Consider the following 15,429-nt stretch of genomic DNA (forward strand, 5'->3'; position numbering starts at 1 on the left):
AATAAATGGGCCAGTGCTGAGATGCAGCGCAAGAAACTCAGTCACTATTGTTAAGTCAATGACCCACTTTAACACGAAAGATGACGATGGATGAAATGATTTTTTCTTTACACTAGTTCTTATAATAACTAGGCATAAACATCCTTCGACTTGAATCAGAAATACAAATTGCGGCTATCTGAACCTAAATTCAGTAAAATACACTACACTTTGATTTTGGACAAAAGCCTAGCCTAGCGAGACCTAGAAGAAATATCCTATTTTTATCAGACGTTTGGCAACCCTAAGGGAAACACGGCGCCACATCCGCGTTTGTTACAAAAAATACCCAGCATTTATATGTTTAAAAAAAATCTTGCACTTCTCAAGTATGCATGCTTTGACTCCGTAGTTTTTAAGAACGGTTGCCTTGGTTCCTTTAATATTATACCCATTTCTTTTCCTTATGACTTTTACTTAAATAATGAGCATGAGCTTTTGCTGACAGGGCTATTGATATTGTTAAAGTATAACTTTACTTAAACAATACATACTTTATTATCCTAACAAAAACAAAATGTGACGAAATTGATTAAAAACTTTTTTTAATTAAATTCCTTCCTACCTATTTGGTTGTTTGATTAAACGGACAAACGTCGTCAGTATCATTGTGACATTAGATTTGTCAAAAAGCTTCCTTGTGTCGGCAGCCTCAGCTGGTTTGCGCTAATATTTTAGAGTGGAAAATTGTGATTTTTGACAAAATGTCGAGAAAAATAACGTCAGCTGTTAGCAAAAATCAGATGGAAGCCAAAGCGACACAGAGTGAGGTGGTAGACGAGCCGATTTCTGAAGAGGCTGAGGTGTCCGCGGTGTCGTTGACCAGGATGAGTGGGTTGAGGGTAGGAAGCCTGCTCCGTACTTGGGCTGAAGTGTCCTTGATCAACTACCTATCTTCCCAGCCCCTGGACATTATAACTTCAGGTAATGCCAAATATAGCATTGGCAAATGATGTCCGCGGTGTTGTTGACCAGGACGAGTGGGTTGAGGGTAGGAAGCCTGCTCCGTACTTGGGCTGAAGTATCGCTGATCAACTACCTGTCTTCCCAGCCCCTGGACATTATAACCTCAGGTAATGTCAAACATAGCACTGGCAAATGGTGTCTGCAGTGTCGTTGACCAGAATAAGTGGGTTGAGGGTAGGAATTAAGCCTGTCCGTTATACTTCGGCTGAAGTGTCCCTGATCACTACCTGTCTTCCCAGCCCCTGGATATTATGACGACTTATAAAGTCGTAGATCCTCGAGTAAATGCTTATGGAATCTTAGTAAATATCCATATTTGGAAATAGAGTACTTACTGAAATAATTAGGTGGACGAAGTCGCGAGCAACAGCTAGTCTGTTACAAAAATAGTGACCTACTTCAAACATTTCGCCACAAACGCAGTGTAAAATTATCTGTGAACCTGCGTATTAAATGAAAGCCTTGTCTAAGAACAAGCAGACACATATTAATGGTCACCAGCGAGGGACTGTCATGGTGTAATCCCTCAAGGATTATAGCCATTATGAGTAGGTAATGTGGACAAAATGCACTTGTGTCCTCTGAAATACACACCTTCGTCACACATGCTTAGCCAAGTTTATGAGACAGCTATTTCATTGTTAACCCTTCAAGCACCAGCGAATCGAGACACAATAGAAATCAATTGTTTCCGCGGTCTCATGCGACCGTTGTCTATGAGTTATTAGATCTTATTGTTTCCGCTAAAAGGAGCCATCAACCATCTTCCTTGTCAGGTTACCAGGTTGATTCAAGTCTGCATTAAGCTGGAGTAAAGTATTCACCGAAATAAGCGGAGAATTGAAACTAGATACTATCGAGGTCTCGACGCCAGAAGCCGCCAAATGACAAAAACTGCGTAAAAAATGCTTAATTCATAATATCTTAATGTTAATTGCAATGGATGGAATTTTTCAACAAAAATGTCATTAGTCCGATTTACATCGACTTAGTTACTCGTAAAATAAACATTTTTTTTTTAACTTCAAATTCCACTACACACACATAACATCAGAGTTCCGCGAACGTTTTTAATTTAAAAAATAATACCCGTATCGAAATTTAATACCAGTGTTCAATAATCCTTCGTGTTAAATAAATTGGTGTATTGGTGGAATTCAAACTGTATTTCAGGTGACAGCATTCGGCGGCGCACCATCGGAATACCGGCAAAAGAATACTCGATACAATGCTTCGTGCCCACCGAGCTGCGCAACAAGAGCGACGAGGATCTCTTTGCGGAGCAGGTGAGGGCCCTTCACGGAATCGCACGCGGGGACACGTATAAAACCGCTGATAATGACCGATGGCGATTTCGTCGCACTTCACAAATCATTTTGCTCTTTGATAAAATAAACAAAACATACGGAGCAACTAGGACCTCTTTGCGGAGCAGGTGAGGGCCCTTCACGGAATCGCACGCGGGGACACGTATAAAACCGCTGATAATGACCAGGAGATTTCGTCGCACTTCACAAATCATTTTGCTCTTTGATAAATTATACAAAACATACGGAGCAACTAGGATCTCTTTGCGGAGCAGGTGAGGGCCCTTCATGTCCATGGGCGTGGGGACAGGTATAAAACCGCTGATAATGACCGATGGCGACTTCGTCGCACTTCACAAATCATTTTTATAAATTATACAAAACATACAGAGCAACTAGGATCTCTTTGCGGAGCAGGTGAGGGCCCTTCACGGAATCACACTCATGGGAATAGGTATCAAGCTGCTGGATAATGACCGATGGCGATTTCGTCGCACTTCACAATCATTTTGCTCTTTGATAAATTATACAAAACATACGGAGCAACGAGGATCTCTTTGCAGGGCAGGTGAGGGCCCTTCACGCAATCGCACTCATGGCGATATACCAAAACCGCTGATAATGACCCAGGCGATTTCGTCGCACTTCACAAATCATTTTGCTCTTTGATAAAACAAAACGTAAGATGTGACGAGGGTTTCTGTTTGTTTTTGCGTTTCATTTTAAATACAGTGTAAACTCTATGTAAATTATCTACTTGATTTAACGAAAAACACCTTATAACGTCGAAATTTCCGTGTCACTCGTTTTTACACTTTCTATAACATAGAAAAATGCTCAGTCCCTTGAGTGTCGTTAGATAGACTTTACACTGTATTCGGGTTTTATTCGGGTAGAATGGTTGTTTGAGATCTCTAATGATTTACAATACAAAATAATATCATCAAGGTTTCCGTCAAAGTTCGCACTTCACATTAAAATATTATTAAATTCTTCACAAGTTTGCCAGAGTAAACCAAAAGCTTTTCCGCGCCAAGTTTACACGAATGAAATATTCATGAATGTAAACTTTATTATGAAATATTTTCGTCAACATTCCCGTCGAGAGCAACGCGACAGGTACGGAAACGGTCCTAAACATCTTTTAAGTAGGACCAAAATATAGCACAGAAACATCTCGTCTCTGAGCTTCACCCCGTGACTTTGCCTTATTAAAACCATGACACAACCTTATTCAGCATTTTCACTCTACTCCAATTTATGATACTAACTGAAGACGACGCGCTACGGATTTGTAAAGAGCAAATAATAAATTATTAGGAATCTATCTGAATTTTTGATGAAGTAACTTACAGACGGCGGCCTTAACGCTGTGGAATCTGTATGTATACGAGTTAATTTTGGAACAAAAATGTAATGATATCTTTCAATTGCTTAACTGATCTAAGAATTGTATCTTGTATAAGTATTTTATACGTAATTTGATTATAAAAAATCCAGTTTGAAAAACGAGATTTGCTTTTCCAGTTCCCTGTCAACATCACGCCTCTAATGAACGAGGACCAACTGTGGGGCTGTTTCTATAATTTCCCCGAAATATACGCTGACGTGTACTCTCCTGTGGTGCGCATACGCAACATCGAAGACGTGCCAGAACTTGTGGGCGGAGTTCTGACCAGAGATATGGTCACTGCTTGCCTCTCTTACTTGAAACGAACACCAATTTTAGGAGATTATGTGTACATTAAGCTGGATCTTTCTTCAAAGGTAAAGGGATAAAAATATTTACGCTATTAAATTCTAAAGTTAAGCGTATTAAAGAATACACGTAGGATTTTTATTGTTACCGTTTGTAAGACCCCACAGTATTGTGACGGTAAAAGCTGCTGTTATTGTCCGTGTACCTTCGCTTGTTACTATTGTATCTTTTTAAAAAGCTTACCTACTATTCTGTGGTTGCCTGGTAGAGAATTCCACCCGGCTTTAATTCCGCCACTGTACAATACTTAAGTGCAAAAAGTTAATAAATATTCTATCGATTATTTTTTATTTTCAGCATTTAATCAACATAGACATACTCCAACACTACAAGTACTTGGTATACCTGGATTTATCATCTAATCTGCTTACCGAACTGAACGTGCTCTCCCATCTCCTATATCTACAATTCCTCTCCGTTGCCTTCAACAGACTCAACACAGTCTTGGAATACGACACTCGTAAAATCTTTATCATATTTCGACAACGCTTTATTACGCTTCTCGCATTTTATTAACTACATTTTTATTTCAGCTCAGTGGTTCTTAACTGAGGTGCATTATAAATTTAACTCTGTGAAGAAAATAAGAGATCTGACAATGTTTTGGTCTATTACGATACTAGATTTATCTCACAACAATATAAAAAATATTAGCGGACTTGAAAGCTTGAGGTATAAAGGAAAGTTTTGCTGCTACAGCTTTTCAGCAGAAAATTTCATTCTGAAATAAGCATGAATGAATTGTATAATAATATTTTCTCAGATATCTACGTCGGTTGGATTTGTCGTTCAACCATATTCAGCGTCTAGAAAATCTGAATGACCTTCGTTTGCTATGGCTGGATGTTTCCTACAACAACATTTCCAGTTTCGAAATTGGTTCATCGACCGGCCTTTGGACGCTGTTACACCTTGAATATTTAAATCTGAACGAGAATAACTTGACTTCGATGAAGATATTCTCGGGATGCACCAGGCAAGTCCCGTTCAATATCTTTTTAGTACAGGGGCACCCTATACGACGACACGCGACAGTGACAGTTCGGTGACTGGACGCGACGACAGGTTGCGGCTCAAGTGTTTCACACACTGAGCGTCTCATAGTCGCTATGAACAAAATATATGAAATTGTCGGCCGCAGCCTTTCGTCGCGTCTAGTCGCCGAGCTGTCGCTGTCACGTGTCGCCTAGTGTGTGCCTACACTTAATGTAGTTTGTATAGGCTTGCTTTTGATAACAATCTCGCTCGAGGACTTGAGGAGTGCATTTGCAATCTATGATGGAGTGAGCTTACCCATATGTTTCCAAAACTCTGAATTTCTATTATTCGCGGACGACATGAAAATACTTAAAAAAATTGACAATTTAAATGATTCGATGTTATTACAACATGATTTAGTTCGTTTTCAAAACTATTGCATTCATAACAAGCTGGATCTGAATGTATCCAAGTGCCAAGCTATTACTTTTACTCGAAAAGCTAATCCAACCAAATTTAATTACACTTTTAATAACCATAGTCTAGCTCATGTCGACCATATAAGGGACCTGGGAGTGATCCATGACTCGAAACTGCTGTTCGATGGACATGTGGATTATATAGTTAAGAAGGCCTCAAAGGCTCTTGGTTTTATTATGAGATCATGTGCACGCTTTTCCAATCTAAAACCTATAAAAATTTTATACTGTTCCTACGTTCGTAGCATCCTCGAGTATGCGTCTCAGGTCTGGAATCCTCAGTACAAAGTATACTGTAACCGAATTGAGTCCATCCAAAGAAGGTTTTTAAGATACTTGCAGTTCAAATCTAAGAAGCGCGATGTAGACTATTATGTGCGCTGCAGGAGGCACCACTTTATTCCTCTTGAGTTGCGTAGGACGGCTGCGGATATCACTTACTTAATGAACATATGTAACGGCCGTGTTGATAATTCCCAACTTTTAAGTAATGTCCGCCTACGAGTCCCCAACAAACAGAATCGAAAGCGCCCCTGCTTGCACCTGCCGTTGACTCGCACGAACTACCGTCGGAACTCGTTCTTCTGTAGGGTGGCAAATAGGTTCAATGAGATAGTTAGCGCTCACCCGCATGTAGACTTATTTTGTACCAACCCTACTGCTGTAAGAAAACTGATTGCAGGTGATTTCACGCGTCAGACTCGTCGACCTGACATATAGTCAAATTTCTTCGAACTTCTTTCTATCCATTTTTTTTTTCTCTTTGCTTCTACGTATAATTAAAATTTGTTAAATTTTATACCCCTTGGTTATATAGAGGTGAAAACTATAGGCTTTGACCAACTACACTGTATCTATGCAATTTATATATTTGTAAGCTGTTTGTTTTCTGAATAAAAAAAAAAAAAAAAAAAAAATATGATGCCTACTCAATACTCGCAAAGGACACACATCGGATCCAATAACGCGTATAATAGCACGGCAGAGTCACCCAAATTGGATGTGTTGCCTCTGCTGACATACAAAGGCACGTCATCCCTAAATTATTACAGGCGCACAGGAAATGCCTTTGCGACGAATACAGCTCTCGACAGAAGCATAACGCTTATTGACTACATGAATTTAGGTAGAAATAAGTACATCCTGCTATCCTATTCTACTAATACCTATTAAACAGTGAAAAGTTTATGAGGATAGATGGTTTTTGTCACTCTTTCACCCTCATAACGTTGAACCAATTTAGATGAAATTTAGTAGTTTGAGATCCAGGGAAAACATAGAATAGTTTTTATTTCGGTTATTGGAAAGAAGCATTCGCAGGTAATGAAGACTTTGAGATAGACCGAAATATAAAACGCGGGCGAAGCTAAAAAAGTGAAAAATATGTATGCTTTATGTATTAAACTGTCAGCCCTTATTGCCAAGCCATAAGGTGATATTTGATTTACAGACTGCGAGAACTTCACGCGCGTAACAACCGGCTCAGCATGCTGCTAGAGCTGGCGGTGTACATGCGTCAGCTGCGGCGCCTCATCGTCATCGACCTGCGAGCCAACCCCATCTGCGCCACGCCGGGCTACAAGGACGTCGTCATCAACACCTTCCCGATACTGCTCAGCTTGGACGCTGAGGAACTTGATCCTGTTGTACAAGTGAGCTACGTATAGACAACATTTTTGTAGCATAACCACCCCTATTGCATGCGAACTTCACGCGCGTAACAACCGGCTCAGCATGCTGCTAGAGCTGGCGGTGTACATGCGTCAGCTGCGGCGCCTCATCGTCATCGACCTGCGAGCCAACCCCATCTGCGCCACGCCGGGCTACAAGGACGTCGTCATCAACACCTTCCCGATACTGCTCAGCTTGGACGCTGAGGAACTTGATCCTGTTGTACAAGTGAGCTACGTATAGACAACATTTTTGTAGCATAACCACCCCTATTGCATGCGAACTTCACGCTCGTAACAACTGGCTCAGCATGCTGCTAGAGCTGGCGGTGTACATGCGTCAGATGCGGCGCCTCACCGTCATCGACCTGCGAGCCAATCCCATCTGCGCCACGCCGGGCTACAAGGACGTCGTCATCAACACCTTCCCGATACTGCTCAGCTTGGACGCTGAGGAACTTGATCCTGTTGTACAAGTGAGCTACGTATAGACTACATTTTTGTAGCATAACCACCCCTATTGCATGCGAACTTCACGCTCGTAACAACTGGCTCAGCATGCTGCTAGAGCTGGCGGTGTACAATTGTACATGCGTCAGATGTGGCGCCTCATCGTCATCGACCTGCGAGCCAACCCCATTTGCGCCACGCCGGGCTACAAGGACGTCGTCATCAACACCTTCCCGATACTGCTCAGCTTGGACGCTGAGGAACTTGATCCTGTTGTACAAGTGAGCTACTAGACTACACATCTTAGACTACATTCTTGTAGCAAAACATCCCCTAATGGATGATAACTTTACGTAACAACTGGCTCAGCATAGCGATCGTCTGGCATCGCGAAAGTAACACCATAGCGCATTATGGTATTATGGTATTTGAACTTGTTATGATAAGTTTTGCCTTATGTTTATGGTTCAAACAAAATTACTTAAGTAGGTATTTACTTCCATTCATACGATTTGGTTGAGCTTTCAAAGCTTAATTGCCTAAATAAGTGAATTGGAAATTTTGAGCCATCACTAAGATGATTCCTCATAGTTCAATAAATTATTTAAATTAAATGCACCATCATTATGCTATTAGATCTACCTTTTCCTTGCCTATCGTCTCCCCGCATTGTTTGAACAGATTACAGCAAACTATCATGAACAAACTCGAAACATTGCACCGCCGCTAGTTTGCGTACTAATAATTAATTTACAAGCTAATCACTAATAAGGCAAATTAGGTTGTAAGTTAGGTTCGATCGATCTCGGGGGAGCTATTACCTTGGAGCATTTAATGGATGCTTACCTATTAGGTTGTTGCTAAATTTAGTTTAATACAGAATATACTTAGCATCAAATAACTTTGCATCTCATGCAAGGTCTAAGGTTGTGGTTTATCTAAACCTAAGTAATAGGATCTATCTAGACAATTTTGAAATGTTAATGTTTTTTGAAAAGCTTTTGAATTGTATGCCGTGCCATTCAAAAGCATGCCAATACAACTTTTCTAGATAGGGCCAAAACAATACTCAATAATCAACCTATTCTTTGTTTCCTGCCTTTCGTGGTTTGCAATTAGCCACAATGGATAGTCAAAAGTACAGGCCTATCTTATAACTGCATATTTATAAAATTAGTGTTCCCACATTATTTCAGAGAAGCTACAAAATGGACATGACACCCGACATCAACACATTTGCCACCCGCCGTCTGCTGAGGCTGCTCTATATCGAGCAGCTCTCTCGGGCCCACGTCTCGCCCCATACGCCCCCTGCTGACACCACTGAGATACCACTGGTGGTTCTAGTTGGGTGTGAAGCCGTCGGCAAAGGTATCTTTAGTCCTTACGTGACTATCTATGTACTTGTGATGACGTCAACGAAAATAAAAACTGCTGAGACTGCTCTATATCGAGCAGCTGTCTCGGGCCCACGTGTCGCCCCACACGCCCCCTGCTGACACCACTGAGATACCACTGGTGGTTCTGGTCGGGTGTGAAGCCGTTGGCAAAGGTTTGGTTAATCTTATGTGAGTATCAACTAGTGATGACGTCAACGAAAATAAGAACTGCTGAGACTGCTCTACATCGAGCAGCTGTCTCGGGCTCACATTTAACCCTACACGCTCCCAGCTGACACCACTGAGATACCACTGGTGGTTCTGGTCGGGTGTGAAGCCGTTGGCAAAGGTAAGGTTAATCTTATGTGACTATCAACTAGTGGTGACGTCAACGAACGAGAGGTTCTGAGACTGTTCTTTGAGACAGCTGTCTCGGGCTCACGTGTCGCCCCACACGCCCCCCGCTGATACTACTGAGATACCACTGGTGGTTCTGGTCGGGTGTGAAGCCGTCAGCAAAGGTAAGGTTATTTTCTACATGACTATCGACTCGTGATGACATCAAAAAGGCTCAGCTCTCTGGCTCATGACACGCCTCTCTCGAACTCGCGTTGACAGACTTTTGACGTTTATTAAAGTTAAAGTAATATGGTGCAACCCAGCCTAAAAAAATATTGACTTGTGATGACATCAGAGAAAATAAGCTTCGTAAGTTCAGAGAGACTTGGAATGCTGAAGAGCAATGACCAATCGCGATGAAAGTTCACTTTGACCTTCTCGCTCATCTAGTTGAGTAAAGTTATGCTCTAGCTTAGATACTTTAAGTCTTACAGTGAGCAACTGTCTTATACTTGAAGGAACACTGCATAAAGTTTCTATGAAGTAGGTACTTACTTCTGTCTGCATCAGACACACGATACAATAATACACTAGGTATATTTCTTACATAAAATGCATATTATAATTATCTTGATAGAATATATTATCATGTAGTACCAAGCAAGAGTTCAAACAAATCTCATAACGACTTCTCCTAAATATGTTAAAATTACCTTACTTACAGTTCAAATGGCAGATTCAAATATCAAGCTCAATAATTGGTCTGAAACTATTGATCATCTAGAAACAATAGCTTAACACTTGCCACTTGGGAACTATGCTGTTCCAGCCCATTGTTATACGATTGTGTTTAATTAACCGATTGTTAGTTTAAATGTACAGTCATCATGAACAAACTTAAGTTGGAGTTTTCAATTGTTTTTCATTCTAGGAACCCTAGCCCGGCGTCTGGTGGAAGAATGTAGCGCACACATTGAACTGGGCTACTTACACACTACAGCACCCTACCATTTCCCGAATCGCTACAGGGAAGTATCGAGGAGCAAGTTCGACGACATGTTGTTAGCCGGAGATTTTCTAACTTACAGTGAGATGGACGGGGAGTCTTACGGGCTAAGTAAAAGCTTCAAATCGTATTTGTCGCTAGGTTGACTAGACTTGTATTGTTCGTTTCTACCGAAAACAACATGAAGTTTACTCTGAAAATAAATTGTACATTTCAGTTAACTTTTCCAAGCTTCTATTTTCTTTTGGCGATTTAAGTTTAGCTGTTTGATTTGAATTAAAAATGTACGAAATTGTTATTTGTGATCTGTCGCTGAATATGTTTCGCAATTTTCCTAATTTTTGAATCGAGCTTTGATCACATCTCTACAGTTCTACACCATGATAACCTACCTACTTTGCACTTTTACGCCATAGCTACTTTTACTATCTACGAACTATTATTTTCGTACTGACATGGCATGTGTGTGTATACCTACGGTGCCGAGGTAGCAAAACTGAACAATGTGTATAAAACTCTTCACAAGTTGTCGCGCAATCACAAACTTCCCAACTGCCACAGATGTTTCCAGGCCGTGAGCGCAAGTTTTTTAGTAATTCCGTTTTTAAAACTAGTCTACAACAATGCTTTACTCATACTGAGAGTATGAAAATCAGGAAATAATAATGGACTATTTAAGTTTTATACGAACTAAGCGAAGAAGAAGAAGGCAAATTACGTTAGACGTAACAACAACAATCTACTCATTGTCTCTTCCATAACTCTACTATATTTTTTTCAGGCCGCGAAGAAGCTTTCATTAACGAAGGCAAAGTAAAAGTTGTGTGTATGGACCTAATTGGAGCACTAATGCTGAAGTCTCGCGGTCTCAGGCCGTATTTAATTCTCGTCACCCGCCTGGACAAACGATTGCTTCTCATAAAACAGAAGGAGCTGAAAACGTAGGGCACTAAGCTATAATAAATTATTTAAAAAATACAATCATGTTTACAGTACCCTAGATTTTTGATCTTAAACAAGAATACTTATAAGCTACATTTTTATTTCTAGGATCCGGAATATAAACAACGAACATAGAATGTCTTTAGAACCGCCATTGGAGAGGTCCACTCTACAAGTTCTGCTGTCTGGGCGAATCATTATAACAGGAATCCTTAACGAAATTTTACTGGTATTTTATTTTATTGTGTCTTCTTTAACTGAATCTAGACAGCTACTTACTTTTAGTTATATTTTACAGTATCTGCCAGAGGAAAAGGAGAAGAGTGAGTTTGTGATAGAGTCGGAGTGCTCCCTCATGATGGACAGCGAAGCCCGCCAAGCTGCCAAGGCGTACGCCAGGGGATTTAACATGATTACATTACTAGCCTCTGTAAGTTAAATCTCACTGTATGTCCTTCCTTTAACACAATTTAAGATATTTTGAGAAAATTATTTGAGTCTACCAGTTAAGTATTTCCAATTTGTTCCTTTAATATATTTTTATAGAGCACAACTTCAATAGACGATGCGTGTAAGGACGCTCGGGAAACGAGTCAAATGGAACCCAGCCTCTACTCCCTGTATAAGGAGTCGCAGGGCACCGACGAGTACAACAGCTACGCTAATGGCCAGAACTCCTACCAAGAGCGAAACGCTCGAAAGGAGTGTGTATAAATAAGCATTTAATAATGATCAGTTAGGGACTCCCCACACTAGCGTCTTTCGAGCTTTGAGGTAACGCGTCGTCATCTTGCCGGCGCCAGCGCAGCGTCGACGCGATGCCTACGCAACGCTTCACGGCTTCTGACGCTACAGCAGGCAAGAAAATGACCCTCGAAACACGCTAGTGTGGGGAGTCCCTTAGTTCTCAAAAAAGTATTTTCCTCTAGGCATGCGGATAGTCGTCCATCCCGAACTAAAAATGATAAGCCAGCAAGTATTTCAAGACCGAAAAGTGTCGACTTTAGTAGATACGCTTCCTCGACATGGAAAGGTAAGCAATATTTATATAGAATCCTGGACTAATAATAAAATAGCTACTTTACTATGGTAAATGTTATTTTATTACTTTCTTAAAGGTTTTTCGGTAGTCCCGGACAGTTCTAAATCATCGAAATCGGTGACGTTCACATCGCAAGAAAATGAGGCGGAAGATAAGATAGACCCCAGCGGAATGTTGATCGAACCACGGCATTTATCTGAGAAAGAAGGTAACGACGACAAGGGGACTATTCCACAAGCACGTTGAAAACTGCATCTCGACGCTTAATTTTTTCTTTATTTTTTATCCACGATGAAGCTTAATATCTTAATGTTGTAACTTTTTAGGCTAGCTAGAAAAACTGGCTGCAGGCAACTACTCGCTTATGTTAACATTCCAACATTTTCATCTTAGGTGAAAAGAACAGAACTGCAAGATCCATCAGCGGCAAGGTTCCTTGGAAATCACGTCGGACAGCCACGTCTGGCTCTGGAGACGACCTAGATCTGTGGCTAGCATTCTTGTTAGAAACGGGTTTGCTACAGGCTAGCAGTATAACTCGTAATTTGTGTAAGTATAATGGGATAGATGAAAAATAAGCTATGGCGATTTTTTATTGAAAGGCATTGGGGGAGGCCTATGTTCAGCAGTGGACGTCCTATGGCTGAAATGATGATGATGATGATGATTTTTTATTTTTCTGTTTATGAATAAGTATTCGTCTTTGTTTCATAGCTGACGTCGGTTCCCGGTACGAACCACGACTCGTAGATGACCCTGAATCAATCATAAGGCAGCTAGCAGACTATTTGCAAGTTCCTTGCGAAACCTACACTACTAATATCAGAGATGAATATGAAGACATACACCGCAAATCACCCGGTCTTTTTTGGGACACGGTATTTATCGCGAAATTCTTGAATACGATTATTTTAACAATGATATTTCTGTTTGCTTGTAGCTAACAACTTTATGTAATGCACTTAAAATTGTAAAAATATGTAGTAAAACATTTTCATTTACGACAAATTATAATCATATAAGTTCTCCACAATTTTCATGTCTTGTGATTGTATATTTTATGCTTACGTTATTCTCCAGGTGACAACAGACAATCCAAATGAAGCTTTTATCAAGGTGAAAGGTATAATCCACAATATTTTCAATTCTCAACCCAATCTCAAGCCAATGTTTGATATTGACTTTGCAAACTTGAATGACTACCCTACAGTTGAGAAGAAGTTAGACAGGATTTGTAAGGAAATAGCCCCTCAGAGACTGTTCTATTAAAATATATGCATTATAAAAAATTCAGAATGTTTTTATTTGTAATAGATAGGTACAATTAAGTAAATTAGTACATAAGTATCATACATTCAGTGACCAAAAAGTTAAGTCTGAACTGGATTCTTAATTGGTTGCTTGTCTTAACACTTTACATTACTAAATGTCTCACACCGAGATCATTTGAACACCATGGTGTCGAGCATTGCACCAAGAGATTGGACTATGTTGTTTGACATGAGAACATCTACTTTCTCTTCTAAATGCCTCTTGGGGTCTTGCTTGCCAACGTTTTTGATGGCTAACTGTTCAGGAGTCATTTTCTCTTCATCTTCTAAGGCTTTGTTGTAGTTTTTAGCCAAGTCAAGCATGTCTGTGACTGTAGTCTCATTGATTGAACAGTGTTCTTTGTAGTCTGAGAGAGTAAGGCCATCCATCCAGGATTTTTTGTGTAGATTCAATAACATTTTCTGCTCCAGTTCGTTCTTCCTGTAGTTTATACTGATTGAGTAGTAGTGGCGGTTTAGGCCGTGGATGAGAGCTTGAACGGAAGGCTTTTGTAAATGACCCAAGTTTGAAGTGGTCTGCCTCGGTTCCTGCCCAAGGACCATCATGTTAGGATTGATGAGACGGAATGCATCAATGACGACTTTTCCTTTCACTGACTGAATAGGGTCAACTACCACAGCCACAGCTCGTTCAGAAAGAGCTTCAAATGACTGTTGAGTGTTTATGTCAACACCAGATAACCAGCAGCCAAACCCAGGATGTGAATGGTACCTGGAAATGATATAGTTTGAAATGTAGATAGGTCAACATACTAACCATGAAACATTTTTTGCTATTTCAGAATGAAATACAAACAATTTTAGACACTTTTGACAAAAATGTTTGAGCTCAGTCAAATTGCTTACCAGCCAACCACCATTTCAGGGCGTCCAGTTTGTTTCAGCATATCCAACATCTTAGCTTGGAAGACAGGGTCCACCGCCTCTACAGACACTCCTGTACCAGTCTGGGGCATAGCAAACACATCAATCACCCGCACAGTGTAGTCATCCACAAATTCACCTGGAATTGAAACAAGCACATAGTAAATAAACTTGAATAGCAGTCTGGTTTGCTCAATTACTTAAAACAAATATTTTAATTATTAATAATGGAATCCATAATGCTTCTAAATCTTAATATTTGGTATGAAAAATAATGCTTGTCATGTAAACAACCACAATGAGGTTATAATTTCAAAACTAGTAAATATCAAAAAGAATACACATCCTTACCTAACATTAGACCCATGACTTCCATGGGGACGCCAGCCCGGCCATGCTTCAGCATTTTCAAGAGGGCCAGTGATGAGATATAAACCTGCTCTGCTGTGTCCACCACAGGCGCATCAGTGGGAGGAGGAGCCTGTGAGAGGCCTGGCACTCCGCCACCAAGACGTAGAAGACGATCCATTTCACTATTCAACTTCTAAACGCTTGAATCTAAAACAAAGCCAAGATACGGGTTGTAACACACCAGAACCGGATGACATTTCAATTCAATTTTAGCACGAAATTAGAATAAAGCGATGGATTTTCACTAAACTTAGGACTCACATTTAATAATTTTATCAATAGATCAACATGTAAATCCAAATATTTCACACAAATCAGCAAAATCTAAATTATTGTATGAAGATTCGTATTCATTGGGTGATTGAAATTAATGACAGCTGACGTCGAAAATGCAAGCTCATTTGAGGTTGCGTTCAGTTCAAGATTATGGATGCATTAAAAAAAAAATATTTTTAGGAACATTCCTA

General features: G+C 40.3%; 3 protein-coding genes across 3 annotated transcripts; 2 read left to right on the forward strand and 1 right to left on the reverse strand.

Annotated features, from left to right (window-relative positions):
- The first annotated feature begins 690 nt into the window (after positions 1-690).
- Positions 691-7,195, forward strand: LOC135078650 (protein phosphatase 1 regulatory subunit 42-like). Its single transcript, XM_063973177.1, has 7 exons — positions 691-963; positions 2,179-2,291; positions 3,840-4,079; positions 4,369-4,531; positions 4,605-4,743; positions 4,835-5,047; positions 6,979-7,195. Exons 1-7 carry the CDS (start codon positions 744-746, stop codon positions 7,193-7,195), a joined length of 1,305 nt encoding a protein of 434 aa, XP_063829247.1. The 5' UTR covers positions 691-743.
- A 314-nt stretch (positions 7,196-7,509) lies between these two features.
- On the forward strand, positions 7,510-13,641 carry LOC135078651 (uncharacterized). The gene is made up of 13 exons (XM_063973178.1): positions 7,510-7,674; positions 7,756-7,929; positions 8,845-9,019; positions 10,298-10,483; positions 11,154-11,313; positions 11,423-11,543; positions 11,613-11,744; positions 11,861-12,018; positions 12,244-12,347; positions 12,433-12,564; positions 12,750-12,905; positions 13,071-13,234; positions 13,437-13,641. The coding sequence occupies exons 1-13, from the start codon at positions 7,510-7,512 to the stop codon at positions 13,623-13,625; spliced, it is 2,016 nt and encodes a 671-aa protein (XP_063829248.1). The 3' UTR covers positions 13,626-13,641.
- Positions 13,636-15,350, reverse strand: LOC135078883 (26S proteasome non-ATPase regulatory subunit 14). Its single transcript, XM_063973458.1, has 4 exons — positions 15,224-15,350; positions 14,903-15,109; positions 14,534-14,690; positions 13,636-14,399 (listed from the first exon to the last, which is right to left on the reverse strand). Exons 2-4 carry the CDS (start codon positions 15,078-15,080, stop codon positions 13,799-13,801), a joined length of 936 nt encoding a protein of 311 aa, XP_063829528.1. The 5' UTR covers positions 15,081-15,109; positions 15,224-15,350; the 3' UTR covers positions 13,636-13,798.
- Positions 15,351-15,429: the final 79 nt, after the last annotated feature.

The sequence above is a fragment of the Ostrinia nubilalis genome, chromosome 15, assembly GCF_963855985.1.
Source record: "Ostrinia nubilalis chromosome 15, ilOstNubi1.1, whole genome shotgun sequence".
In the NCBI taxonomy this organism is placed as follows: domain Eukaryota; kingdom Metazoa; phylum Arthropoda; class Insecta; order Lepidoptera; family Crambidae; genus Ostrinia; species Ostrinia nubilalis.